Source organism: Malaclemys terrapin, chromosome 13 (assembly GCF_027887155.1).
Source record: "Malaclemys terrapin pileata isolate rMalTer1 chromosome 13, rMalTer1.hap1, whole genome shotgun sequence".
Lineage (NCBI taxonomy): Eukaryota > Metazoa > Chordata > Testudines > Emydidae > Malaclemys > Malaclemys terrapin.
Window position 1 is genome coordinate 40,635,662 of NC_071517.1, and position 27,617 is coordinate 40,663,278.

Genomic DNA, 27,617 nt, shown 5'->3' on the forward strand with positions numbered 1-27,617 from the left:
GCTATCCTTCAACCAAAAAACTTCTGTATGAAACTTTTCCCACAGTCCAAGCACTTGTGGAGTCTCTCTACTGTTTTGATTATCTGATATTTAACAAGCTGTGATCTCTCTTTGAAACTTTTCCCACAGTCCAAGCACTTGTGGGGTCTCTCTCCTGTGTGGATTGCCTGATGACAAACAAGGCTGACCGTGTGGCCAGCGCTCTGGGGATGGGGCTGTGCACTTCCGCGGAGCAGTGTGTCTAGATCGGCGCGGAGCCAGACACGCTGCTCTGAGTAGCATGGTAGGGGAGACAGGGATGTGGGGTTGGATAAGTGGCAGCAGCTCCCGGGGGGCAATCAGGGAACAGGGAGCAGGGTGGGTTGCATAGCGGTTGGGGTTCCGGGGTGGTGGTTGGGGGGGGGGTCTCTGGAGGGGGCAGTCAGGGAGCAGAGGGGGTTGGATGGGGCGTGGGAGTCCCGGGAGTCTGTCAGGGGGCAGGGGGTGGATAGGGGATGGGGCTGTCATTGGACAGGGAGCAAGGGGGGTTGGGCGGGAGGGTTCTGGGTGGGGCAGTTAGGGTGGGGGTCTCCGGAGAGGGTGGTCAAGAAACAAGGAGTGGGGGTGGGTTGGAGATTCTGAGGGGGGGCAGTCAGGGGCTGGGAAGTTGGAGGGGGCGGATAGGGGGCGGGGCCAAGCTGTTTACGGAGGCACAGCCTTCCCTATCTGGTCCTCCATACAATTTTACAACTCTCATGTGGCCCTCGAGCCCAAAAGTTTGCTCACCCTTGGGCTAAGTCCTTTAAGTTACTTTCACCCCTGACCATTGGGAAGGAAACAGATGCATGAGGGGAAGGCTGGCAGCAGAACAAGTCTCCCATGCCAGGGGGAGTTCAGGATTTAGCCAAAACCAACGTCGGTGGAGTTGAGGATGTCGGCTGGTTCCTCTTCTCTGGTTTGCCCTGCGTAACTTGCCTTTCAGGATCAGGATGATGAAGGCACAATGGTGCCAGGAGACAGCAGGTGTGAGACATTCCCCAGGGTACCATCTGGACTGCTGAACTGCTTAATTCTCCATCCCAGGGCATGTTTTACACTGCTTCCCAGAGTGAATAAAAATCAATGATTTAAAAAAGAAAATCAAGAAAATCAGATTTTTTTTTATTTAAATCGTTTTTCTTTTTGATAATTTTTTTCCTCAAAAACCATTTTATCTAAAGGTAAAGATACATTATAGCTCAAAGATTTCTCATCATAGAATAGGGATTATACATTCTAATTCTATAGTATGAGACAATATAGACATGTCATGTTTAAGAAAACTTTTGTAAATGAGTTCCTGTAGTTCATGCATTAAGGACCCAGTCTTATGGGGATCCACAGGCTTCTGTATAGATTACTTAGGTAAATCTTTCTATCTACCCTATGGGACTCAGTGCTCAGTCTAGAAGATACCATGAGAGATGCTTAGTTTGCCAGTTCTCAAACTTTGTCTTTGTGTCTCCAAAGGTAACATACTTGTTAACAGTAAAAATGTTTTAAAATAAATTAATATGTAGAGGTGAGAAATAACAGACCTCACCTCTATTGTCCCTCTGCAAATTAGTGTACAAAGAGTTAATCCCTTACCGCTCTCCAAACTTGCAAATTTTCAAGAAGTACAATGAATACAAGACTGTTGGAGGCAGAATAGATCTGGAGAAGGAGAAGTCTGGAGACAAATGTGAGAAGAGAGGGACATACACTTTTCTGTTAAAATATTATATGTTTGCTGTTGAAGAAACAAATCCAGAATACTGAACATTGTTGTTTTAGTTAAATAGTTCACCTCCTAATGACTTCATAAATATCTGCTTCAATTACCTTTGGTAATGAAATAACCAAACAAACATTCATTGTCTGATATAGCTGTAAAACTAATCTGAAAAGTTTTCAAAATAAATCACTGTTTAAAAATGTACAGTGTGTGCCTTCTAAAAATGAAACCTACAGCTATCTCTGCATTGTGAACGGGGCCGGTGGAATCATTTAGGCCATGTAGGCGGTAGCCTAGGGTGCTAGGATTTGGTGGGCACCATTTTCTTCAGCAGCAACCGTGGCATCTGGATCTTCAGCAGCCGCAGTCGCTGCTGGCATTTAGGTGAAGGGACCTGAGGCAATGGAGAGCGGGGAGGGCCGCCTGCAGCAAGCGGGGTGGGGCGGCACGCAGGGGAACTCCCCGCCCCAGCTCACCCCTGCCCCACCTCCTCCCCAAGCACGCTGTGGTTTCTTCACTTCTCCCGCCTCCCAGGCTTGTGGAGCCTAAGTTGATTGGTGCCGCAAGCCTGGGAGGCGGGAGAAGTGAAACAGGCACGGCGGGCTCAGGGAGGAGGTGAAGCAGGGGTGAGCTGGTATAATTTGTCCCAGGCTTGTGGCGCCAATCAGCTTAGGCACTGCAAGCCTGGGAGGTGGGAGAAGTGAAGCGGCGATGGTGTGCTCGGGGAGGAGGTGGGGCAGGGGTGAGCTGGGGTGGGGGGGTGCCTCAGGGTGTGGAGTGGGGAGCTGCCACAGGGTGGGGAGCCTCAGGGCGGAGCTGCCGTGCGGGGAGCCTCAGGGCGGAAGGGGAGAGCTGCAGGGAGGGGGGGGGCGTTCCAGGGTGGGGGCTCAGGGACGGGGGGGCACAAAGTGGAAGTTTCACATAGGGCGCAAAACATCCTTCCACCAGCCCTGGTTGTGAAGAATATGTATTAAGGTTATAACAACCAACAAGAATATATTTTTATGTAGAACACCATGATTAAATTGAGTCTTCCTGACTAGTGATTTAAATCATATCCACCCGGCTGCTTCCCTGTGTGAACAACAAACCCCTCCACGCTCTGCTCACACACAGCCACCAGCCTTCAAAGTCACTCCTGGCTGCACTGCACTGAGTGCGACCAGCCAGACACTCAGGAATGTACCAAACGACACAGCAACATCAGCCAGTTCTCTATTCCCAGCCTTGCACCCCGGGAATGTGCATCTTGGACTGCTCAGTCTGTCCACTGCACTGGACAAACTCAGTAATTAGTGGGTCGTCCCCATAAAGGGGCCGGATTAGGCCATAGCCTTGTTCTCTCCAGTCAAATCCCCCAAACGCTTCAATGAAAACACACAGGTCCAGACAAAACACTAAAACCAGTTTAGTAACTGGAGCAAGGGGGTTTTCAGGGATTACAAGAGAGAAAGATGTTAAAGGTCAGAAACGGTTAAAACTATAAAATTAAAACATGCATTTTAAAACCTAAATTATACCAAACTAAGGAAAATGAGAAGCAAGCAGGTTTTCTCACCCCACCCGCTGTTGCAGGCAGTTCACAGTTCTTAAATCCAAGCTGGATTTCCTTCCAGCCTTGATCCACCCTCCCTGTTGCCTTTCAAGCCATCTTGTTGCCTTCTGTAAAGATGGGAGAGGAGAGGTAAAAATAGAGGCAATTCTCCCTTGTGCTTTTATACCACTCTCCTCTTTGAGGTTCATCCCCCAGCCGGGGGGCAGGCGACAATCAGTCTGTGGCCTAAGTGAGCGTGCAGCCGTCCTTCCGGAGAATTGTAACTCTCCTGTTCCCAGCTCCACAGCTGGTGAACGGCCGGCTGAGCAATTACTGGCCACGTAGCACCGAGCTGGTGTGCAGGTGACATTGTCTCTGAGGAGCTCGTCTGTGGGCGTTTTCCAGCTTTACAGCATGTAACAAACATACAGCAAACTCTCAGAGCTCCATGGACAGTGCTGATAGACACATTTTAATGGGACACTAATATTCAGCAGGTGATGACTTTTCCTATGATGCCTCACAAGACATACTTTGGGGAAGATTTATCATTTTATAAACGTGGTGCCCATAAGAGTGTAGACCAGTGGTTCTGAGATGTGTTTCATTGCCGCCCTCTCCCACTTGGTGTCTGTAGTCATTTACGCCCCCACCCTCAAAAGCAAATATATCACCACCCAGCTCTAAAGGCAGAGTAGTTGCTGGCAATGTGCACAGCTCTGAAGACCTCCAATAGCAGCACAGAAGTTAGGGTGGCCACCTGAAAAATAATATTCATCAATATCGCTGTTCACAACACTTATCACCCCATTGCCACTCTTACTTCTGTGCTGCTGCTGCACCTGGGTTTGAGAGCCTGAGCATTGATCCACAACTCCCAGCTAGGCCTGTTCCTTCCTCATGAGCCGCAGCCAACTGGGGCTGACAGCCAGTGCTCTTTAAAAAAACCCAAACAACCCACACTGTTCACGCCTCCCTTGACACATTCCTGTGCCTTCATTGGGAGGCTCTGCCCACACTTGGAGAATTGCTAGTGTAGAGAGTCACCGTGGGGATTGGTAGCCAAGATGGTAACACCAGCTCCTTTCTGTCTCCGGGATCCCCAGAGAGAATGTCCGAGAAGGAGAGCGGAACAGATCCGATTAACATTAACCTGGCAAAACACATTTTGGTGATTTCAGCTATAAACATTCCCTCCTTCAGCCCTACCCCCAGCGAATTCAATGAGACTGAGCTAGAATAGGGCAGGTGGCACGGGCGACGGTTATAATGGCTGAATTATTGATCCCTGAAATAATAGAACAGGAGTGCTTGTGGCACCTTAGAGACTAACAAATTTATTAGAGCATAAGCTTTCGTGGACTACAGCCCACTTCTTCGGATGCATATAGTATGGAACATATATTGAGGAGATATATATACACACATACAGAGAGCATGAACAGGTGGGAGTTGTCTTACCAACTCTGAGAGGCCAATTAATTAAGAGAAAAAAAACTTTTGAAGTGATAATCAAGCTAGCCCAGTACAGACAGTTAAGAAGTGTGAGAATACTTACAAGGGGAGATAGATTCAATGTTTGTAATGGCTCAGCCATTCCCAGTCCTTATTCAAACCGGAGTTGATTGTGTCTAGTTTGCATATCAATTCTAGCTCAGCAGTCTCTCGTTGGAGTCTGTTTTTGAAGTTTTTCTGTTGTAATATAGCCACCCGCAGGTCTGTCACTGAATGACCAGACAGGTTAAAGTCTTCTTCCACTGGTTTTTGAGTATTTTGATTCCTGATGTCAGATTTGTGTCCATTAATTTGTTAGTCTCTAAGGTGCCACAAGTACTCCTGTTCTTCTTTTTGCGGATACAGAATAACACGGCTGCTACTCTGAAACCTGAAATAATAGAATACGGGAACCCTTTGGATAGCTCAACATAGACTACTACAGTTACCCCTCTTAGAATCATAGAATATTAGAGATGGAAGGGACCTCCGGAGGTCATCTAGTCGAACCCCCTGCTTAAAGCAGGACCAATCCCCAACTAAATCATCCCATCCAGGGCTTTGTCAAGCCTGACCTTAAAAACCTCTAAGGAAGGAGATTCCACCACCTCCCTAGGTAACCCATTCCAGGGCTTCACCACTCTCCTAATGAAATAGTGTTTCCTCATATCCAACCTAAACTTTCCCCACTGCAACTGGAGACCATTACTCCTTTTTCTGTCATCTGGTACCACTGAGAAGAATCTAGATCCATCCTCTTTGGAACCCTCTTTCCAGTAGTTGAAAGCTGCTATCAAATCCCCCATCATTCTTCTCTTCTATAGAGTGAACAATCCCCGTTCTTTCAGCCTCTCCTCGTAAATCATGTGCCCCCTTATCATTTTTGTTGCCCTCTGCTGTACTCTTTCAAACTTTCCCACATCCTTCTTGTAGTGCGGGCCCAAAACTGGACACAGTACTCCAGATGAGGCCTCACCAATGTTGAATAGAGGGGAACGATCACATCCCTTGATCTGCTGGCAACGCCCCTACTTGTACAGCCCAAAATGCCGTTAGCCTTCTCGGCAACAAGGGCACACTGTTGATATATCCAGCTTCTCATCCACCGTAAATCCTAAGTCCTTTTCTGCAGAACTGCTGCCTAGCCATTCGGTCCCTAGTCTGTAGCAGTGAATGGGATTCTTTCATCCTAAGTGCAGGACTCTCCACTTGTCCTTGTTGAACCTCATCAGATTTATTTTGGCCCAATCCTCTAATTTCTCTATGTCCCTCTGTATCATATCCCTACCCTCCAGCGTATCTACCACTCCTCCCAGTTTAGTGTCATCTGCAAACTTGCTGAGGGTGCAGTCCACATCATCTGCCTGATCATTATTGAAGATACTGAACAAAACCGTTCCCAGGACCGACCCCTGGGACACGCACTTGATACCGGCTGCCAACTAAACATGGAGCCATTGATCATACCCATTGAACCTGACGATCTAGCCAGCTTTCTATCCACTTTATGGTCCATTCATCTAGCCAATACTTCTTTAACTTGCTGGCAAGAATACTTTAGGAGATCATATCAAAAGTTTTGCTAAAATCAAGGAATAACACATCCACTGCTCTGCCCTCATCGACAGAGCCAGTTTTTCTCATCATAGAAGGCAATTAGTTATTTCGACATGACTTGCCCTCTTCTTCCAAGTCTTTAAAAATACACATTTACATTTCAAACTCTAGCGTATCTAAGGTTGACACACTGTTAAAATCTCTCTCTAAATGTTGACCCTGAGTCAATTACATACAAGTTGCTTAATCTTTCTTGCCACGTGTCACAGAAGTTTAGATCCTGTGTGGATTCTTCCATGTTTAATGAGGCTAGACCTCTATATGAAACTTTTCCCGCAGTCCAAGCACCTCTGGATTCTCTCCTGTGTGGATTGATTGATGTTGAACAAGGTGTGACATCTGTATAAAACTTTTCCCACAATCCAAGCACTTGTGGGGTCTCTCTCCTGTGTGTAATGACTGATGTTGAACAAAGTTTGACCTCACTGTGAAACTTTTCCCATAATCCAAGCACTTGTGTGGTCTCTCTCCTGTGTGTAATGCCTGATGTTTAACAAGCTGTAACCTTCTTATGAAACTTTTCTCACAGTCCAAGCACTTGTGGGGTCTCTCTCCTGTGTGTAATGCCTGATGTTGAACAAGGTGTGCCCTCTGTATGAAAATTTTCCCACATTCAAAGCACTTGTGGGGTCTTTCTTCTGTGTGGATTGCCTGATGTCGAACAAGATGTGCTCTCTGTATAAAACTTTTCCCACAGTCCAAGCACTGGTGGGGTCTCTCTCCTGTATGGATTGCCTGATGATGAACTAGGTGTGACTTTCTTATGAAACTTTTCCCACAGTTCAAGCACTTATGGGGTCTCTCTCCTGTGTGGATTGCTTGATGATGAACTAGGCGTGACTTTCTTATGAAACTTTTCCCACAGTTCAAGCACTTGTGGGGTCTCTCTCCTGTGTGGATTGCCTGATGACGAACTAGGTTTGACCTCTGTATGAAACTTTTCCCACAGTCCAAGCACTTCTGGGGTCTTTCTCCTGTGTGGATTGACTGATGTTTAACAAGGACTGACCTTCTTTTGAAACTTTTCCCACAGTCCAAGCACTTGTGGGGTCTCTCTCCTGTGTGGTTTGCCTGATGTTGAACAAGGTCTGACCTTCTTTTGAAACTTTTCCCACAGTCCAAGCACTTGTGGGGTCTTTCTCCTGTGTGGATTGCCTGATGACGAACTAGGTTTGACCTCTGTATGAAACTTTTCCCACAGTCCAAGCACTTGTGGGGTCTCTCTCCTGTGTGGATTGCCTCATGTTTAACAAGGTGTGACTTTCTTATGAAACTTTTCCCACAGTCCAAGCACTTATGGGGTCTCTCCCTTGTCTGGCTCAACTGATGTCTCATTATTTCTGTGTTCGAAATGAAACATTTCCCCCACTCGAGGGATTGAGAGGGTTTCTCTCCAGTGTGGCTTGTCTCACGGTTATTAAGATCTGAGAGCTTATTGAAGCTTTCCCCATGGTCCAAGCATTGAAGGGGTTTCTCTCCAGTGTAGATTGTCTCATGTGTCACAAGCTGTGATCTCACAATGAATTCTTTCCCACACTGAGGGTAGTGACCGGGTGTCTCTTCCTTGGGATTTGTCTGCTGCACTCTGGGATCCTTGTCTCCTCCTGTACCGCTAATAGATTCATCCACTTTCTTCCCTGCGTGGTTTTCCAGAAGCCTCTCTGACCTGTGCCAGTTTCCCCAGCCTTCTTCCTGCTCTAAGCACTGGGAAAAATTCCCTTCAGCTCTTCCCACAAAGGTTCCCTGCATTTCCACTTCCGCGGGAACTTCCTCATGATGATTCCCCTCCTCATTCTCACTCCCTCGCTCACCACCTGCTGGGAGACAGACAATCCAGACAGGAGTCATTGTGCTGGTGAGAACGAGGAATAGTACCGAGGGAAAACCCAACACAAACAATGAGCAATTGGACTCCGCCTTCAAATCCCACCCAAACACTCACAGGGAAGGAAAGCTGGGAAGCAAACTCCTGCAGCTAATAGGCAGATTGGAATGGCGTGAGCTATGTCTGATGACTGCAGCCCTGTCCTGGCTGAGATGAGGAAGAACTGAGGGCGCTTACTCACACCATATTTTGGGATTGTCAACTTTTTCCTTCATCCCCCAGAAGGTTTCTGTGTCAGTCCTCACCTGTACGGGTGCATCTCAGAAGCCTTCTTTCCTCGCAGGCCTGGAGATCGGGTACCCACGGCTCTTCCCCTCGTTCCAGCCGGGAGATGAGCTCAGGTTTGGGAATGGGAAATCCTGTGCAGAGGGTGAAATCAGACCAGATCAGGGTGCTTGGAACATTGGTGGAGTATTTGACAGAAAGGATATTCCGTGAGTGGAACCTGTCCCTGCGCTCTGCTGGAGGAACGTGGAATGCAAGAGGATGGGGAAACGGTCACTGAGCCCCCTTGTGCAGAGGAAGTTGTCTGGGGAGGTGAGTTGAATTATTACTACACCCTCACTAGGCATTCCCAGGATCTGTGCGCTCTGGGGGCCTTGCTGACTCACACACAGCTCTGCACTTAAACCCCTGCTTCTTTCTAAACCTGCAGAGCCCAGAGCCCTCCCCATGGCTGGAGCTATTCCCAAGGAGGGAGGTGAACAGGGTTTGTGTGTGAAGCCGAGAAACAACACAGTCAGGACAATGCTGGATTTATGCCCCTTTGAAAGCTGGAGGGGTGGGGATGGTTTAGCTTGTCCATTGGGTTTTGACACCCATGTCCCACTGGAAAGCGCATGGAGATCCAAGTCTCTCTCACAGGGCAGCTGTGCATTATGGAACCACTCGCCTCTGATCTAACTGACATGGGAAGAACATGACCAGATTCAGACATGGAGACCCCACGGCTTCTAGTTAGGCTGACCAGACGTCGGATATTATCAGGACAGTCCCGATTTTAGGGTATTTGTCCCGTGTCCCGACCTTATATCGGTCGGGACGCACTAGTTCCTGATATCGGGGGACCATCTGGTGGAGGTTGCAAGCCGGCACCACTCACCTCTTCTTCCTGCGCCTGGGGAAGCGCAGCTGAACTCCTGGCGCTTGCCCGCCGGCCGGCAGGAGCCTACAGAGTGCTGTAGCCCCACTCCCCAGGCACGCACAGAGGCGGTGAGGAGGTCTCCGCTGCGTGCTGCGGGGATGGGGCTTGTAGGCGCCGGCAGCCGGCAGAGAGCCCACCCACCCTCGCCCCCCTAGACCCGACCCGAGCGACCTTAGGAGCCAGAGGGACAGGACCTGCCTCCTGGATGCTTCCTGGGAGCCCCTCCAGGAAGTCTAGCACTGCTGGGACTCACCTGGCCCCCTGGCGGGTCCCTCTGGCTGGGGGAGGGGCTCTGCGTGCTGCCCCCTCCCTCCTTGAGGGGGGAGGTGGAGACGGAATGGAGGCAAGCTGGTGTGGCGGGTGGGCAGGGCGTGGAGCTGCCGGTGGGTTCTCAGCTCCCACCAATTTTTCCTGTGCTCCGGCGTTTTTTTGTGTTTTGCTTCACCGCCAGCTTGTTTTTTGGTTTTTTTTGCTCCCCCACACGTCCCGATATTTCACCTCTCTCATCTCTCAAGGAAGAAAGGAGAGCAGCAGAATACGGACCCTGGACTTCAGAAATGCAGACTTTGACTCCCTCAGGGAACAGATGGGCAGGATCCCCTGGGAGAATAACATGAAGGGCAAAGGGGTCCAGGAGAGCTGGCTGTATTTTAAAGAATCCTTATTGAGGTTGCAGGAACAAACCATCCCGATGTGTAGAAAGAATAGTAAATATGGCAGGCGACCAGCTTGGCTAAACAGTGAAATCCTTGCTGATCTTAAACGCAAAAAAGAGGCTTATAAGAAGTGGAAGATTGGACAAATGACCAGGGAGGAGTATAAAAATATTGCTCAGGCGTGCAGGAGTGAAATCAGGAAGGCCAAATCACACTTGGAGTTGCAGTTAGCAAGAGATGTTAAGAGTAACAAGAAGGGTTTCTTCAGGTATGTTAGCAACAAGAAGAAAATCAAGGAAAGTGTGGGCCCCTTACTGAATGAGGGAGGCAACCTAGTGACCGAGGATGTGGAAAAAGCTAATGTACTCAATGATTTTTTTGCCTCTGTCTTCACGCACAAGGTCAGCTCCCAGATTGCTGCACTGGGCAGTACAGCATGGGGAGAAGGTGACCAACCCTCTGTGGAGAAAGAAGTGGTTCAGGACTATTTAGAAAAACTGGACGTGCACAAGTCCATGGGGCCGGATGCGCTGCATCCGAGGGTGCTAAAGGAGTTGGCGGGTGAGATTGGAGAGCCATTAGCCATTATTTTTGAAAACTCATGGCGATCGGGGGAGGTCCCAGATGACTGGAAAAAGGCTAATGTAGTGCCCATCTTTAAAAAAGGGAAGGAGGAGGATCCGGGGAACTACAGGCCAGTCAGCCTCACCTCAGTCCCTGGAAAAATCATGGAGCAGGTCCTCAAGGAATCGATTATGAAACATTTAGAGGAGAGGAAAGTGATCAGGAACAGGCAGCATGGATTCACGAAGGGGAAGTCGTGCCTGACTAACCTAATTGCCTTCTATGATGAGATAACTGGCTCTGTGGATGAGGGGAAAGCAGTGGATGTGTTATTTCTTGACTTTAGCAAAGCTTTTGATACTGTCTCCCACAGTATTCGTGCCACCAAGTTAAAGAAGTATGGGCTGGATGAATGGACTGTAAGGTGGATAGAAAGCTGGCTAGATCGTCGGGCTCAACGGGTAGTGATCAATGGCTCCATGTCTAGTTGGCAGCCGGTTTCAAGTGGAGTGCCCCAAGGGTCGGTCCTGGGGCCGGTTTTGTTTAATATCTTTATTAATGATCTGGAGGATGGTGTGGACAGCACTCTCAGCAAGTTTGCAGATGACACTAAACTAGGAGGCGTGGCAGATACACTAGAGGGTAGGGATCGGATACAGAGGGACCTAGACAAATTAGAGGATTGGGCAGAAAAAAACCTGATGAGGTTCAACAAGGACAAGTGCAGAGTCCTGCACTTAGGACGGAAGAATGCCATGCACTGCTACAGACTAGGGACCGAATGGCTAGGTAGCAGTTCTGCTGAAAAGGACCTAGGGGTCACAGTGGACGAGAAGCTGGATATGAGTCAACAATGTGCTCTTGTTGCCAAGAAGGCTAACGGCATTTTGGGCAGTATAAGTAGGGGCATTGCCAGCAGATCGAGGAACGTGATCGTTCCCCTTTATTCGACATTGGTGAGGCCTCATCTGGAATACTGTGTCCAGTTTTGGGCCCCACACTACAAGAAGGATGTGGAAAAATTGGAAAGAGTCCAGCGGAGGGCAACAAAAATGATTAGGGGTCTGGAGCACATGACTTATGAGGAGAGGCTGAGAGAACTGGGATTGTTTAGTCTCCAGAAGAGAAGAATGAGGGGGGATTTGATAGCAGCCTTCAACTACCTGAAGGGAGGTTCCAAAGAGGATGGAGCTCGGCTGTTCTCAGTGGTGGCAGATGACAGAACAAGGAGCAATGGTCTCAAGTTGCAGTGGGGCAGGTCCAGGTTGGATATCAGGAAAAACTATTTCACTAGGAGGGTGGTGAAACACTGGAATGCGTTACCGAGGGAGGTGGTGGAGTCTCCTTCCTTGGAGGTTTTTAAGGCCCGGCTTGACAAAGCCCTGGCTGGGATGATTTAGCTGGGAATTGGTCCTGCTTTGAGCAGGGGGTTGGACTAGATGACCTCTTGAGGTCCCTTCCAACTCTGATATTCTATGATTCTATGATCTAGTCACCCTGCTTCTAGTATCTGAGGGAACGGGAATCCCTTACCCAGCGAGGTCACCGTCTCGTAGTTCTCCTGCATGACGTCCCTGTAGAGGGCTCTCTGAGCGGGGTCAATCAGAGCCCCCTGCCCCTCGGTGAAATACACAGCCACCTCCTCAAAGCTCACCGGCATCTGAAAGAAAAAGAGTCCCCCACTCAGCACCTGCTGCCGCAGCCACAATCCCATTAGTCACGCAGGAGGAAGGATAAAGAAATTGAAGTTCTGGGAGGGTCAGAGTAGCAGAATCCCACCCCCACGCTGCTCAGAGCAGCCAGGAGGCTTCAGGGTGTGGGGAGAAGGTGAGAGCTCCTTGTCCCCCCACAGCACACGGAGCAGGGCAGGGTCTTCTCATTTCCCACACGCCTGCCAGCCACAGGCTGATATGGGAAGCAGAGCTCTGAGCCAGGGACAGGAAACCCAACAGCTTCCCTTCATAATTCACAGCAGCCTCAGTCTAGTGGGGTCTCACTCCAGCACTGGGAGCCTTGAAAATGTTCCCAGCCCTGTGCAAGGGGGTTGTATCCTGTTTGAGAAATGGGGGAATGTCCCGTCTCCCCTCGCTGTCACCAATGGGCCCACTCAGAAAATCAGCAGGTTTATCACATCTTGTCTCCTCCCTGCCCCTGAAAATCCCCTACCTGAGCTGGCTCCATCACAAACATTTCCCTTCCCTGTCTCCTGGAAGATGGGCCAATCTGGAGCAAAAGGTGGACGTCATTCCTCAGCCTTTCAGGGCAAGAGGGGCGATGGGGGAGGTTACAGAAAGGGCTTCAGTCCATGTCACACCCCGGTTCCCCCCAGCCTCTTCAGACCCTCCCAGTAACAGTATCTCTGAGCCAAATGCTAGAAAAAAAAGCAGAACTAAAGGAACCACTTTGGGAGATTTCCCCACTCTGCCGTGTAAACTCCTCTCCCTTAGGAGCAGCAGGAGCTCTCTGGTGGCATCACCTAAAGAATGAGCTGCCCTGGACTCCCCCAGCAGCCCCCAGGGACAGGCAGGCAGAGGCTGATCCCATTGACCCATCCACACTCCCTGCCTCCCAAAGCAGCAGTGACTCCGGTGTGGCTGAGATGTGAATCCTGCCCAGAAATCAGATCAGGGCCCTGGGAGACCCCAAAACTCATGAGATACAGACCAGGGGTGGTTCTAGGCACCAGCAAAGCAAGCACCTATTTGGGGCAGCCCATTTTCAGGGGCAGCAGTGGGCAGGGATCCAGCCTGGGAGCTGAGAGCCAACAGGGGGCCCTGGGAGCTGTAGTTCCTTGGTTAGCTCCCTGCCTATAGAGCCAGCCCTGGAGCAGGGAAAGAACTACATTTCCCAGCATTCCCTTGGCCACTATTAACAGGAAAGGGAGGGGGACGGAGTATGGTAGCTGAAACCTCATCCTGCAGCTTGTTGTGAAGGGAGAGCTCATTGCTAGAGCCAGGTGGCACTGTGAATGGGGAACAAGTGTGCCCAAGGAGTAGAAAAAAGCTTTGGCCCAGATATTCCCTTCAGAAGACTTCCCCAGACTGGATTAGGGATACGGGTGTGACCTCACCTTGCAGCCCCCAAAGAAGGAATTGGGTGGCCTAAATGGACAGTGCCCCTGTCTATCTGAAGCCTAGCAAGGGAGGTACGTGGATCCCACTAGAATTTAAAATGAAAAGTAAGGGAGGGGAGGCTCTGCTAGACTGGGCAGCTTTAGATACAGTATCAGGCACGTAGGAGGATTTCCACTTCCACTGAGCCATGGAAGCAGAAATTGACTCTTCCTTTCCAGATTTAGCTAATATTCAGAAAGGGAATCTAGCACCTGCCTTCCAGATTTGAACACCTCAACATTCAGGAGTGCTCAAGCTCATTTTGCGCAGCTGTTACTTTAATTCTCCCAAATCAAATATACTGATCCACTGCAACTTGCTGTAGAAAAAGTAGGATAAAATTGAGCAAGAAATGCTTCTCAGTGGATTTTAGGACTGGAATTGCTATTTTCAACAGCCATTGCCTTTTTTTTTAGTTTTATTTGTTTGAAAGGAAGACAGTGATATCGCATTGGCAAGTTCCCCATAGAAACAAAGAGTGGAACAAAAGAATAATAAAGGCACCTCAACTTTTCCTCATTGATGGAGAACAGGCTTATAATATGCATCCTGATATCCTCCAATCACACAAGCTGAAAATGGTTCCACGTTAGTGCAGTTCTGTAACCATATGGGAACCAATCCTGTCTGTGTTCTGTGAACATCCAAAATTCCTGCTGAATGACCCACCCTGGGAGCGAGTTACCAGTGATCCAAGGCTGGGGCGGAAGGAGGGTGCAGGTGGAGGGGCGGGGAGAACCCAGGGCTGGGATGGCAGGGGGTGCGGATGGGGGAGGAGAGCCCAGAGCTCGGGCCGCACGTGGTGAGGGGGGAGAGCCCAGGGCTGGGATGGCAGTGGGTGCGGGTGGGTGGGAGAGCCCAGGGCTGGGGCAGCGGAAGGGTGCAGGGAGGGAGCTCTGGGGTGGGGGCAGCCACACTTTTTTTCGCTTGGGGCGGCAAAAAACCTAGAGCCGGCCCTGCACAGACCCAACCAACACGGGTGTGTCTGACAATAACACACTGGTAGCAGGGTGTGGTGTAGGGGGCTGGGTTTTTGCCTCTGTCCACCGCCAGTCTCCCCACACACACCCTTCCCTCGCAGTGCCCCCGACTCACATCTTCCCCCATTCCAGCCTCGCTCCTCTCCACCCCACAATCCCCTCGATCCCTCCATCTTCCCTTCAGTGCACCCCAGCCCCCATCACAGCCTGCCCCCCGCATCGCCAGCACCCGCCTCCTGTGCCCTCCTCCCCCTGCAGCCCGGGTGTGCCGGGAGTGAGGGGGGCGAGTCTCTCTCACCTTCCCTCCGAGCGGGGCCCCCTGGGGCAGGGGCCGGGCCGGGAAGGGGCCTGGCCGGGCTGGGGGCTCTGCCCTGGGAGAGGCTCCTGGGGAGCAGCGGGAAGGGCCCTGCTGGAGATTCCCCTCTCCCGGCTGCAGCCCGGGCTCCGGGCTCCCAGCACCAGCCGCCGGGGCTCGGGGATCTCGCCAGGAGCCTGGAGCCAGAGTCCCCGCAGCGGCTGCGAGTCACTTCCTGCTGCCGGGCCTGAGCCCAGCGATCGCTCCCCCCAGAGCCGCCTCCCAGCTGCTCCTGGGTCCTAGCGATCAACCCACCGCGCTGCAGCATCTCTGTGTCCGGCTCCTGTTCCACTCACAGGCTCTACGGTCAGAAGGGTCCATCATGAGCATCTAGCCCAGGGATTCTCACGACCTCAGACTGTGGCCAGCAACTCTTACTAGTGGCAGCTGTGACACTTTCCCCCATAATCCTAACTCACTTTATGAGAAACCAATAAATATTCACAGAGGTAAGCGGTGGGAACGGTCACCCCAGCACCCCTAACTCTACATCCCCTGTCAGCTGCCACCCCACCATTCTACATGCACTGGTGTCACACGCATTTCAACGGCACAATATTCAGCAGATCATGAGTTTTCCAATGATCCCTCACCAGGCACACTTTGCACACAAAATATCATAACCATACACAAGTGAAAGGTTTCAGAGTAGCAGCCGTGTTAGTCTGTATCCGCAAAAAGAAGAACAGGAGGACTTGTGGCACCTTAGAGACTAACAAATTTATTAGAGCATAAGCTTTCGTGGACTACAGCCCACTTAAAGCTTATGCTCTAATAAATTTGTTAGTCTCTAAGGTGCCACAAGTCCTCCTGTTCTTCTTTATACACAAGTGGTGAACATGGGGTGCAGAGGTTATCAGAAGAGGGATCCATGTGGGGCGAGTGGGGCACAGAAACTCTCTGTCATCCCAATGCAGGACACTGCAGGACATGGGGAGGGCATGACTGGCTGGCTATCGAGGGCTGTGAAGGCAGGCACGGAGAGGAGCCCCTCTGCAGGCTTGGCCCAGATCCAATGGAGTTGCTGGGGAGAGGAAACCCTCCCTCACCAGGATTTCAACAATTTCCACCCCACCATCGACCTCAGCCTGGACCAGTCCACACAATAGATCCTGGATACCACAGCAAATAAGTGATGGTCACATAAACACCACCCTATACCAGAAACCTATTGACCGCTATACTTACCTACCTGCCTCCAGCTTCTCTCCAGACCTTGGGAGGCAAGCCAGTCCTCGCTTACAGACAGCTCCCAATCTGAAGCAAATACTCACCAGCAATTACACACCACACCACAGAAACACTAACCCAGGAACCAATCCCTGCAACAAACCCCGTTGCCAACTCTGTCCCCATATCTACTCTAGCGACACCATCATAGGACCCAGCCATATCAGCCACACTATCAGGGGCACATTCAGGTGCACATCTACTAACATAATATATGCCATCATGTGCCAGCAATGCCCCTCTGCCATGTACATTGGCCAAACCGGACAGTCTCTACGTAAAAGAATAAATGGACACAAATCAGGAATGGTAACATACAAAAGCCAGTAGGAGAACACTTCAATATCCCTGTATCAGAGGGGTAGCCGTGTTAGTCTGAATCTGTAAAAAGCAACAGAGGGTCCTGTGGCACCTTTGGGACTAACAGAAGTACTGGGAGCATAAGCTTTCGTGGGTAAGAACCTCACTTCTTCAGATGCAAGGTTTGCCCACAAAAGCTTATGCTCCCAGTACTTCTGTTAGTCCCAACGGTGCCACAGGACCCTCTATTCCTTTTTTCAATATCCCTGAACATTCAATAACAGATTTAAAAGTAGCCATCCTTCAACCAAAAAACTTTTGTATAAAACTTTTCCCACAGTCCAAGCACTTGTGAGGTCTCTCTCCTGTGTGGATTGCCTGATGATAAACAAGGTCTGTCCTTCACATGAAACTTTTCCCACAGTCCAAGCACTTGTGGGGTCTCTCTCCTGTGTGGATTGCCTGATGACAAAGTCTGACCGTGTGGGCAGTGCTCTGGGGGTGGGGCTGTGCGCTTCCGCGGAGCAGTGTGTCTAGATCCTTGCGGAGCCAGACACGCTGCTCTCAGTAGCATGGTAGGGGAGACAGGGCCGTGGGGTTGGATAAGTGGCAGCAGCTCACCGGGGGTAATCAGGGAACAGGGAGCAGAGTGGGTTGCATAGCGGTTGGGGTTCCGGGGTGGTGGTTAGGGGCGGGTGGGTCTCTGGAGGGGGCGGTCAGGGAGCAGGGGGGGTTGGATGGCACGTGGGAGTCCTGGGAGTCTGTCAGAGGGTGGGCGGGGATAGGGCTGTCATTGGACAGGGAGCAAGGGGGGTTGGGTGGGAGGTTTCTGGGCGGCGCAGTTAGGGTGGGGGTCTCCGGAGAGGGTGGTTACGAGACAAGGAGTGGGGGTGGGTTGGATGGGGTTGGGGATTTTGAGGGGGGGCAGTCAAGGGCTGGGAAGTGGGAGAGGGCGGATAGGGGGCGGGGCCAAGCTGTTTGCGGAGGAACAGCCTTCCCTATCTGGTCCTCCATACAATTTTACAACCCTCATGTGGCCCTCGAGCCCAAAAGTTTGCTCAGCCCTTTGCTAAGTCCTTTAAGTTACTTTCACCCCTGACCATTGGGAAGGAAACAGATGCATGAGGGGAAGGTTGGCAGCAGAACCTCAAGTCTGCCATGCCAGGGGGAGTTCAGGATTTAGCCAAAACCAACGTCGGTGGAGTTGAGGATGTTGGCTGGTTCCTCTTCTCTGGTTTGCCCTGCGTAACTTGCCTTTCAGGATCAGGATGATGAAGGCACAATGGTGCCAGGAGACAGCGGGTGTGAGACATTTCCCAGGGTACAATCTGGACTGTTGAACTACTTAATTCTCCATCCCAGGGCATGTTTTACACTGCTTCCCAGAGTGAATAAAAATCAATGATTTAAAAAAAAAATCAAGAAAATCAGATTTTTTTTATTTAATTCGGATTATTTTGATAATTTTTTTCCTCAAAAAACATTTTATCTAAAGAAAAAGATACATTATAGCTCAAAGATCTCTCATCATAGAATAGGGATTATACATTCTAATTCTATAGTATGAGACAATATAGACATGTCATGTTTAAGAAAACTTTTGTAAATGAGTTCCTGTAGTTCATGCATTAAGGACCCAGTCTTATGGGGATCCACAGGCTTCTGTATAGATTACTTAGGTAAATCTTTCTATCTACCCTATGGGACTCAGTGCTCAGTCTAGAAGATACCATGAGAGATGCTTAGTTTGCCAGTTCTCAAACTTTGTCTTTGTGTCTCCAAAGGTAACATACTTGTTAACAGTAAAAATGTTTTAAAATAAATTAATATGTAGAGGTGAGAAATAACAGACCTCACCTCTATTGTTCCTCTGCAAATTAGTGTACAAAGAGTTAATCCCTTACCGCTCTCCAAACTTGCAAAGTTTCAAAAAGTTCAATGAATACAAGACTGTTGGAGGCAGAATAGATCTGGAGAAGGAGAAGTCTGGAGACAAATGTGAGAAGAGAGGGACATACACTTTTCTGTTAAAATATTATATGTTTGCTGTTGAAGAAACAAATCCAGAATACTGAACGTTGTTGTTTTAGTTAAATAGTTCACCTCCTAATGACTTCATAAATATCTGCTTCAATTACCTTTGGTAATGAAATAACCAAACAAACATTCATTAGTTTTACAGCTATATCAGACAATCTGAAAAGTTTTCAAAATAAATCACTGTTTAAAAATGTATAGTGTGTACCTTCTAGAAATGAAACCTACATCTATCTCTGCATTGTGAACGGGGCCGGTGGAATCGTTTAGGCCATGTAGGTGGTCGCCTAGTGTGCTAGGATTTGGGGGGCACCATTTCCTTCAGCATCAACCACGGCGGACGCATCTTCAGCAGCCCCAGTCGCCGCTGGCATTTAAGTGGAGGGACCTGAGGCAGTGGAGAGCGGGGAGGGCCGCCTGCAGCAAGCGGGGTGGGGCGACACGCAGGGGAACTCCCCGCCCCAGCTCACCCCTGCCCCACCTCCTCCCCAAGCATGCTGTGGTTTCTTCACTTCTCCTGCCTCCCAGGCTTGTGGAGCCTAAGCTGATTGGTGCCGCAAGCCTGGGAGGCGGGAGAAGTGAAGCAGGCACGGCGGGCTCAGGGAGGAGGTGGGGCAGGGGTGAGCTGGGGTGGGGGGGTGCCTCAGGGCGGAGCTGCTGTGCGGGGAGCCTCAGGGCGGAAGGGGAGAGCTGCAGGGAGGGGGGTCGTTCCAGGGTGGGGGCTCAGGGACGGGGGGGTGCAAAGTGGAAGTTTCACATAGGGCGCGAAACATCCTTCTACCGGCCCTGGTTGTGAAGAATATGTATTAAGGTTATAACAACCAACAAGAATACATTTTTACGTAGAAAACCATGATTAAATTGAGTCTTCCTGACTAGTGATTTAAATCATATCCACCCGGCTGCTTCCCTGTGTGAACAACAACCCCCACCACGCTCTGCTCACACACAGCCACCAGCCTTCAAAGTCACTCCTGGCTGCACTGCACTGAGTGCGACCAGCCAGACACTCAGGAATGTACCAAACGACACAGCAACATCAGCCAGTTCTCTATTCCCAGCCTTGCACCCCGGGAATGTGCATCTTGGACTGCTCAGTCTGTCCACTGCACTGGACAAACTCAGTAATTAGTGGGTCGCCCCCATAAAGGGGCCGGATTAGGCCATAGCCTTGTTCTCTCCAGTCAAATCCCCCAAACGCTTCAATGAAAACACACAGGTCCAGACAAAACACTAAAACCAGTTTAGTAACTGGAGCAAGGGGGTTTTCAGGGATTACAAGGGAGAAAGATGTTAAAGGTCAGAAACGGTTAAAACTATAAAATTAAAACATGCATTTTAAAACCTAAATTATACCAAACTAAGGAAAATGTGAAGCAAGCAGGTTTTCGCATCCCACCCGCTGTTGCAGGCAGTTCACAGTTCTTAAACCCAAGCTGGATTTCCTTCCAGCCTTGATCCACCCTCCCTGTTGCCTTTCAAGCCATCTTGTTGCCTTCTGTAAAGATGGGAGAGGAGAGGTAAAAATGGAGGCAATTCTCCCTTGTGCTTTTATACCACTCTCCTCTTTGAGGTTCACCCCCCAGCCGGGGGGCAGGCGACAATCAGTCTGTGGCCTAAGTGAGCGTGCAGCCGTCCTTCCGGAGAATTGTAACTCTCCTGTTCCCAGCTCCACAGCTGGTGAACGGCCGGCTGAGCAATTACTGGCCACGTAGCACCTAGCTGGTGTGCAGGTGACATTGTCTCTGAGGAGCTCGTCTGTGGGCGTTTTCCAGCTTTACAGCATGTAACAAACATACAGCAAACTCTCAGAGCTCCATGGACAGTGCTGATAGACACATTTTAATGGGACAATAATATTCAGCAGATGATGACTTTTCCCATGATACCTCACAAGCCATACTTTGGGGAAGATTTATCATTTTATAAACGTGGTGCCCATAAGAGTGTAGACCAGTGGTTCTCAGATGTGTTTCATTGCCACCCCCACCTTGGTGTCTGTGGTCATTTACGCCCCCACCTTGAAAAGCACATATATCACCACCCAGCTCTAAAGGCAGAGTAGTCATTGGCGATGTGCACAGCTCTGAAGGCCTCCAACAGCAGCACAGAAGTTAGGGTGGCCACGTGAAGAGTGATATTCCTCAATATCGCTGTTCACAGCAGACTTATCACCCCATTGCCACCCCGACTTCTGTGCTGCTGCTCCACCTGGGTTTGAGAGCCTGAGCATTTATCCCCACCTCCCAGATAGGCCTGTTCCTTCCTCATGAGCCCCAGCCAACTGGGGCTGAAAGCCAGTGCTCTTTAAAAAAAAAAAACCAACAACCCACACTGATCGCGCCTCCCCTGACACATTCCTGTGCCTCCATTGGGATGCTCTGCCCACATTTTGATAATTGATAGTGTAGAGAGTCACCATGGGGATGCGGACTCAAGATAGTAACACCTGCTCCTTTCCGTCTCTGGGATCCGCAGAGAAAATGTCCGAGCAGGAAAGCGGAACAGATCCGATTAACACTAACCTTGCAAAATTTCAGCTATAAACTTTCCCTCCATCCTTCAGCCCCTACCCCCAGCGAATTCAAAGAGACTGAGCTGGAATTGGGCAAGTGGCATGGGACATGGGCATAATCACTGAATTATTGATCCCTGATTTAACAGAATACAGGAACACTTTGGATAGCTAAACATAGACTACTACAGTTACCCCTCTTAGAATCATAGAATATCAGGGTTGGAAGGGACCTCAGGAGGTCATCTACTCCAACCCCCTGCTTAAAGCAGGACCACTCCCCAACTAAACCATCCCAGACAGGGCTTTGTCAAGCCTGACCTTAAAAACCTCTAAGAAAGGAGATTGCACCACCTCTCCAGGTAACCGATTCCAGTGCTTCACCACCCTCCTAGTGAAAAAGTGTTTCCTGATATCCAACCTAAACTATCCCCACTGCAACTGGAGACCATTGCTCCTTGTTCTGTCATCTGGTACCACTGAGAACAGTCTAGATCCATCCTCTTTGGAACCCACTTTCAGGTAGTTGAAAGTAGCTACCAGATATCCCATCATTCTTCTCTTCCGTAGACTAAACAATCCCCGTTCTCTCAGCCTTTCCTCATAAGTCACGTGCTCCAGCCCCCTAATCATTTTTGTTGCCCTCCGCTGGACTCTTTCCAATTTTTCCACATCCTTCTTTTAGTGTGGGGCCCAAACCTGAACACAATACTCCAGATGAGGCCTCACCAATGTTGAATAGAGGGGAACGATCACGTCCCTTGATTTGCTGGCAATGTTCCTACTTATACAGCCCAAAATGCCGTTAGCCTTCTTGGCAACAAGGGCACACTGTTGACTTATATCCAGCTTCTCATCCACTGTAACTCCTAGGTCCTTTTCTGCAGAACTGCTGCCTAGCCAGTCGGTCCCTAGTCTGTAGCAGTGAATGGGATTCTTTCATCCTAAGTGCAGGACTCTGCACTTGTTCTTGTTGAACCTCATCAGATTTATTTTGGCCCAATCCTCTAATTTGTCTACGTCCCTCTGTATCCTATCCCTACCCTCCAGCGTATCTACCAGTTCTCCCAGTTTAGTGTCATCGGCAAACTTGCTGAGGGTGCAGTCCACATCATCCTCCAGATGATTAATGAAGATACTGAACAAAACCGGCCACAGGATCGACCCTTGGGGCACTCCTCTTGATACCAGCTGCCAACTAGACATGGAGCCATTGGTCACTACCAGTTGAGCCAGTCGATCTACCCAGCTTTCTATCCACTTTATGGCCCATTCATCCAGGCCACACTTCTTTAACTTGCTGGCAAGAATTCTGTAGGAGATCATATAAAAGCTTTGCTAAAATCAAGGAATAAAACATCCACTGCTTTTCCCTCATCCACAGAGCCAGCTTTCTCGTCATAGAAGGCAATTAGGTTACTCAGACATGACTTGCCCTCTTCTTCCAAGTCTTTGAAAATACACATTTACATTTCAATCTCTAGCTATCTAAGGTGGACACACTTTTAAAATCTCTCTCTAAACGTTGACCCTGAGTCAATTACATGCAAGTTGCTTAAACCTTTCTTGACACGTGTCACAGAAGTTTAGATCCTGTGTGGATTCTTCCATGTTTAATAAGGTCAGACCTCCATATGAAACACTTTCCGCAGTCCAAGCACTTGTGGGGTCTCTCTCCTGTATGGATTGCCTGATGTTGAACAAGGTGTGACCTTCTTATGAAACTTTTCCCACAGTCCAAGCACTTGTGGGGTCTCGCTCCTGTGTGTAATGCCTGATGGCGAATTAGGTGTGACCTCTGTATGAAACTTTTCCCACAGTCCAAGCACTTGTGGGGTCTCGCTCCTGTGTGTAATGCCTGATGGCGAATTAGGTGTGACCTTCTTATGAAACTTTTCCCACAGTCCAAGCACTTGTGGGGTCTCTCTTCTGTGTGGATTGCCTGATGTTGAACAAGGCTTGATCTTTGTAAATAACTTTTCCCACAGTCCAAGCACTTGTGGGGTTTTTCTCCTGCGTGGATTGCCTGATGTTTAACAAGGTCTGACCGCTCTATGAAACTTTTCCCACAGTCCAAGCACTTGTGGGGTCTCTCTCCTGTGTGTAATGCCTGATGGCGAACTAGGCGTGACCTCTGTATGAAACTTTTCCCACAGTCCAAGCACTTGTGGGGTCTCTCTTCTGTGTGGATTGCCTGATGTTTAACAAGGTCTGACCGCTCTATGAAACTTTTCCCACAGTCCAAGCACTTGTGGGGTCTCTCTCCTGTGTGTAATGCCTGATGGCGAACTAGGTGTGACCTCTGTCTGAAACTTTTCCCACAGTCCAAGCACTTGTGGGGTCTCTCTCCTGTGTGTAATGCCTGATGTTTAACAAGGTCTGACCTCTGTATGAAACTTTTCCCACAGTCCAAGCACTTGTGGGGCTTTTCGCCTGTGTGGATTGCCTGATGTTTAACAAGGTCTGACCGCTCTATGAAACTTTTCCCACAGTGCAAGCACTTGTGGGATCTCTCTCCTGTGTGGATTGCCTGATGATAAACAAGGTGTGACCTTCTTATGAAACTTTTCCCACAGTCCAAGCACTTGTGGGGTCTCTCCCCTGTGTGGATTGCCTGATGTTTAACAAGGTTTGACCGCTCTATGAAACTTTTCCCACAGTCCAAGCACTTGTGGGGTCTCGCTCCTGTGTGTAATGCCTGATGGCGAATTAGGTGTGACCTCTGTATGAAACTTTTCCCACAGTCCAAGCACTTGTGGGGTCTCGCTCCTGTGTGTAATGCCTGATGGTGAACTAGGTGTGACCTCTGTATGAAACTTTTCCCACAGTCCAAGCACTTGTGGGGTCTCTCTCCTGTGTGTAATGCCTGATGTTTAACAAGGTCTGACCTCTGTATGAAACTTTTCCCACAGTCCAAGCACTTGTGGGGTCTTACTCCTGTGTGGATTGCCTGATGATAAACAAGGTTTGACCGCTCTATGAAACTTTTCCCACAATCCAAGCACTTGTGGGGTCTCTCTCCTGTGTGGATTGCCTGATGATAAACAAGGTGTGACCTTCTTATGAAACTTTTCCCACAGTCCAAGCACTTGTGGGGTCTCGCTCCTGTTTGTAATGCCTGATGTTGAAAAAGGTTTGCCCTCTCTGTGAAACTTTTCCCACAGTCCAAGCAGTTGTGGGGTCTCTCCCCTGTGTGGCTTAACTGATGTCTAATTATTTGTGTCTTTGATATGAAACATTTCCCGCACTCGAGAGACTGAAGGTAGTGCCAGGGTGGCTCTTTCTTGGGATTTGTCTGCGGCGCTGTGGGATCCTCCTCTCCTCCCCCACCGTAAACAGATTCATCCACTTTCTTCCCTGGGAGGTGTCCCAGAAGCCTCTCTGACCTATGCCAACTTCCCCAGGCTTCTGCCTGCTCCAAGCACTGGGAAAAATTCCCTTCAGCTCTTCCCACAAAGGTCCCCTGCGGTTCCACTTCCCCAGGAACTTCCTCATGATGATTCCCCGCCTCATTCTCACTCCCTCGCTCAGCACCTGCTGGGAGAGACACAATCCAGACAGGAGTCATTGTGCTGGGGAGAAAGAGGAATAGCACAAAGGGAAAACCCAACACAAAGACTGAGCAACGGGACTCCGCCTCCACATCCCACCCAAACATTCACAGAGAAGGAAAGCTGCAAAGCAAACTCCTGCAGATTAGAGGCTGGGTGGAATGGCGTGAGCTATATCTGATGACTGAAGCCCTATCCTGACTGAGATGAGGAAGAACTGAGGGTGCTTACTCACACCATATTCTGGGATTCTCAGCTTTTTCCTTCATTCCCTAGATGGTTTCTGTGTCAGTCCTCACCTGTACGGGTGCTTCTCGGAAGCCTTCTTTCCTCGCAGACTTGGAGATCGGACACCCAGGGCTCCTCCCCTCGTTCCAGCCGGGCGATCAGCTCAGGTTTGGGAAGGGGGAATCCTGTGCAGAGGGTGAAATCAGACCAGATTAGGGTGCATGGAGCACTGGTGGAGTATTTGTCAGAAAGGACATTCCGTGAGTGGAACCTGTCCCTGCGCTCTGCTGGAGGAATGTGGAAGCCAAGAGGACGGGAAAATGGTCACGGAGTCCCTTGCGCAGAGGAAGTTGTCTGGGGAGGTGAGTTGAATGATTACTACACCCTCACTAGGCTTTCCCAAGATCTGTGCACTCTGGGGGCCTTGCTGACTCACACACAGCTCTGGACTTAAACCCCTGCCTCTTTCTAAACCTGCCGAGCCCAGAGCCCTCCTCATGGCTGGAGCTATTCCCAAGGAGGGAGGTGAACAGGGATTGTTTGTGCAGCTGTGAAACAACACAGACAGGACAATGATGGATTTATGCCCCTTTGAAAGCTGGAGGGTGGGGATGGTTTAGCTTATCCATTGTGTTTTGACACCCATGTCCCACTGGAGAGGGCACAGAGATGCAAGTCTCTCTCACACGGCAGCTGTGCATTATGGAACCCATTCGCCTCTGAGCTAACTGACCAGGGAAGAACCTGACCAGAGTTAGACATGCAGACCCCACGACTTCGAATAACTGAGGGGAGAAGAATCCCTTACCCAGTGAGGTCACCGTCTCGTAGTTCTCCTGCATGACGTCCCTGTAGAGGGCTCTCTGAGCAGGGTCCAGGAGAGCCCCCTGCCCCTGAGTGAAATACACAGCCACCTCCTCGAAGGTCACCGGCATCTGGAACACCAAAAGCCCCCACTCATTACCTGATGCTTCAGCCACAATCCCACTAGTCATGCAGGAGGAAGGATAAAGAAATGGAAGCTCTGGGAGCGACAGAGTCGCAGAATCCCACCCCCACCCTGCTCAGAGCAGCCAGGAGCCTTCAGGGGATGGGGAGAAGGTGAGAGCTACTTGTCTCCCCCCAGCACACGGAGCAGGGCAGGGTCTCCTCATTTCCCACACATCTGCGAGACACAGGCTGATACGGGAAGCAGAGCTCTGAGCCAGGGACAGGAATCCCAACAGCTTCCCTTCATATTTCACAGCAGCCTGTGGCTAGTGGGGTCTCACTCCCAGCCCTGTGCAATGGTGTTATATCCTGTTTGAGAAATGGGGGAATGTCCCATCTCCCCTCCCCCATCACCAATGGGCCCACTCAGAAAATCAGCAGGTTTATCACACCCTGTCTCCTCCCTGCCCCTGCCCAGGAGCTCCCTGATAATCCCCTACCTGAGCTGGCTCCATCACAGACATTTCCGTTCCCTGTCTCATGGAAGACGGGCCCATCTGGAGAAAAACGTGGACGTGATTCCTCAGCCTGTCAGGGCAAGAAGGGTGATGGGGGAGGTTACAGAAGGGGCTTCAGTCCATGTAACACCGTGATTCCCTCCCAGACTCTTCAGACCCTCCCAGTAACAGTATCTCTAAGCCAAATGCTAGAAAAAAAGCAGAACTAAAGGGGCCACTTTGGGAGATTTTCACACACTTCCATGTAAACTCCTCTCCCTTAGGAGCAGCAGGAGCCCTCTGGTGGCATCACCTAAAGAATGAGCTGCCCTGGACTCCCCCAGCAGCCCCCAGGGACAGGCAGGCAGAGGCTGATCCCATTGGCCCATCCACACTCCCTGCCTGCCCAAAGCAGCAGTGACTCCGGTGTGGCTGAGATGCGAATCCTGCCCAGAAATCAGACCAGGGCCCTGGGCGACCGCAAAACTCAGGAGACACAGACCCCACCAGCACGGGTGTGTCTGACAATAACACACTGGGAGCAGGGTGTGGGGGGACTGGGTTTTTGCCTCTGTCCCCCGCCAGTCTCCCCACACACCCCTTCCCTCGCAGTGCCCCCCACTCACATCTTCCCCAATTCCAGCCTCGCTCCCCTCAGCCCCACAATCTCCCCGCATCGCCCCATCTTCCCTTCACTGAACCCCCGCCCCAATCCCAGCCTGCCCCCCGCATCCCCAGCGCCCGCCTCCTGCCCCCACCCCGCTCCCCCCACCTGCCCTCACCCCCCGCCCCTCTTTATCCTCCTCCCCCTGCAGCTCGGGTGTTCTGGGGGCGGGTCTCTCTCACCTTCCCTCCGAGCGGGGCCCCCTGGGGCAGGGGCCGGGCCGGGAAGGGGCCTGGCCGGGCTGGGGGCTCTGCCCTGGGAGAGGCTCCTGGGGAGCAGCGGGAAGGGCCCTGCTGGAGATTCCCCTCTCCCGGCTGCAGCCCGGGCTCCGGGCTCCCAGCACCAGCCGCCGGGGCTCGGGGATCTCGCCAGGAGCCTGGAGCCAGAGTCCCCGCAGCGGCTGCGAGTCACTTCCTGCTGCCGGGCCTGAGCCCAGCGATCGCTCCCCCCAGAGCCGCCTCCCAGCTGCTCCTGGGTCCTAGCGATCAACCCATCGCTCTGCAGCATCTCTGTGTCCGGCTCCTGTTCCACTCACAGGCTCTAAGGTCAGAAGGGCCCATCATGAGCAACTAGCCCAGGGATTCTCAC

The 27,617-nt window shown here is 50.6% G+C and overlaps 2 protein-coding genes across 2 annotated transcripts in view; both read right to left on the bottom strand.

The window, feature by feature from the left end:
* Positions 1-4,586: 4,586 nt before the first annotated feature.
* Positions 4,587-27,617, bottom strand: part of LOC128848230 (zinc finger protein 436-like) — a 51,831-nt gene continuing 28,800 nt past the window's right edge. The window contains exons 2-4 of the mRNA XM_054048085.1: positions 12,163-12,289; positions 8,511-8,624; positions 4,587-8,197 (exon numbers count right to left, since the gene is read on the bottom strand). Of these exons, the coding sequence (XP_053904060.1) occupies positions 6,630-8,197; positions 8,511-8,624; positions 12,163-12,289 (1,809 nt within the window). The 3' untranslated portion in view covers positions 4,587-6,629. The remainder of the gene's footprint in view (positions 8,198-8,510; positions 8,625-12,162; positions 12,290-27,617) is intronic.
* On the bottom strand, positions 19,865-27,501 carry LOC128848228 (zinc finger protein 436-like). Its single transcript, XM_054048081.1, has 5 exons — positions 27,212-27,501; positions 26,369-26,456; positions 25,747-25,873; positions 25,010-25,123; positions 19,865-24,693 (listed from the first exon to the last, which is right to left on the bottom strand). The coding sequence occupies exons 2-5, from the start codon at positions 26,423-26,425 to the stop codon at positions 22,736-22,738; spliced, it is 2,256 nt and encodes a 751-aa protein (XP_053904056.1). The 5' UTR covers positions 26,426-26,456; positions 27,212-27,501; the 3' UTR covers positions 19,865-22,735.